The sequence below is a fragment of the Ceratina calcarata genome, unplaced genomic scaffold (genome assembly GCF_001652005.2).
Source record: "Ceratina calcarata isolate Rehan_Ccalc_2016 unplaced genomic scaffold, ASM165200v1 scaffold547.2, whole genome shotgun sequence".
Taxonomy (NCBI): Eukaryota; Metazoa; Arthropoda; class Insecta; order Hymenoptera; family Apidae; genus Ceratina; species Ceratina calcarata.
Window position 1 is genome coordinate 90,915 of NW_017176645.1, and position 944 is coordinate 91,858.

The following is a 944-nucleotide window of genomic DNA, read 5'->3' on the forward strand; positions in this document are numbered from 1 at the left end:
CTTAAACGGAAATTGTTCGCATCATTTAATCAGTATTCATCTTTTATATTTCGTTCAATTATTATTCTATAAATGGATAAAATCCGCAGTCTAATGATCATGTTGAAATATTAATCGATTGTCTATTTTCCTCATACTTTGCTATATCAATAAATTCGACAAAATAAATGATAGGGAACTCTGACAAATAATCTTGAAAGTTTTATGGTTCTTAACATAACGTTCAATCATGTATTATAAATTCCTGCAAGTACTTGTGAACAATCGATTGATCTTTCCGTATAAAGTTCACGTATCGTTATTGACGTGTAACTCTGTGTGGAGACGTTTATGGGACCCGTAAAAATTTCGCATTGTTTAGAGTAATGGCCAGCCGAGTGCGCAAACGGGGACAGTAAGTACCGGTCGACCGTCGACCGCTTTGCAGGGCGGTCGTATCGTCGAGGATCGGGAGAGGGACGAGGCCACCAGGACGAAGGAGGCCGGAGGTCAACGCAGCTCCGTGTACATCGGACAGGTAAGAAAGCAACAGAGAGACGGGACATGATTTACAACGATGCCGCTGCTGATTCTTTCGCCGCGACTACGTATGCGTATGTACGCTCTCGTCGAAAGGGGAAGCAAAGGGACGAAGAAAAAGAAAGGGTAACGTCGAATGTTTCAGGACAAGTTCGTCAATTATTGGACCGGCGGAGCTTCCTCCACCCCACGTGCGCTCAGCGTCAATATTAATTCAGTAGCTGTAAGTTTAAATGACCGGTTGATCCATAAAAGTCCGAATGCATTTCATCTCATTGATTTGTAAGTTTCAACATATAGGCGGAGTGTCCTAGTTTTAAATAGCAAGACTTCGTCAGTAAACTCCGAATAGATACAAGAAAATGCTGCACATTATTTTATATGCTTGACATCTTTCGAATACTAAGTTTGCTATTCTTCAAATT

At 41.0% G+C, this 944-nt stretch overlaps 1 protein-coding gene across 7 annotated transcripts in view; it reads left to right on the forward strand.

Annotated features, from left to right (window-relative positions):
• The window catches only part of LOC108628897 (serine-rich adhesin for platelets), a 50,080-nt gene that overhangs the window by 32,108 nt on the left and 17,028 nt on the right, over positions 1 to 944 (forward strand). For all 7 annotated transcript variants that reach the window (XM_026816808.1, XM_026816813.1, XM_026816811.1 and 4 more), the window contains 2 exons: positions 362 to 517; positions 665 to 742. In XM_026816808.1, coding sequence (XP_026672609.1) covers positions 362 to 517; positions 665 to 742 — 234 coding nt within the window. The remainder of the gene's footprint in view (positions 1 to 361; positions 518 to 664; positions 743 to 944) is intronic.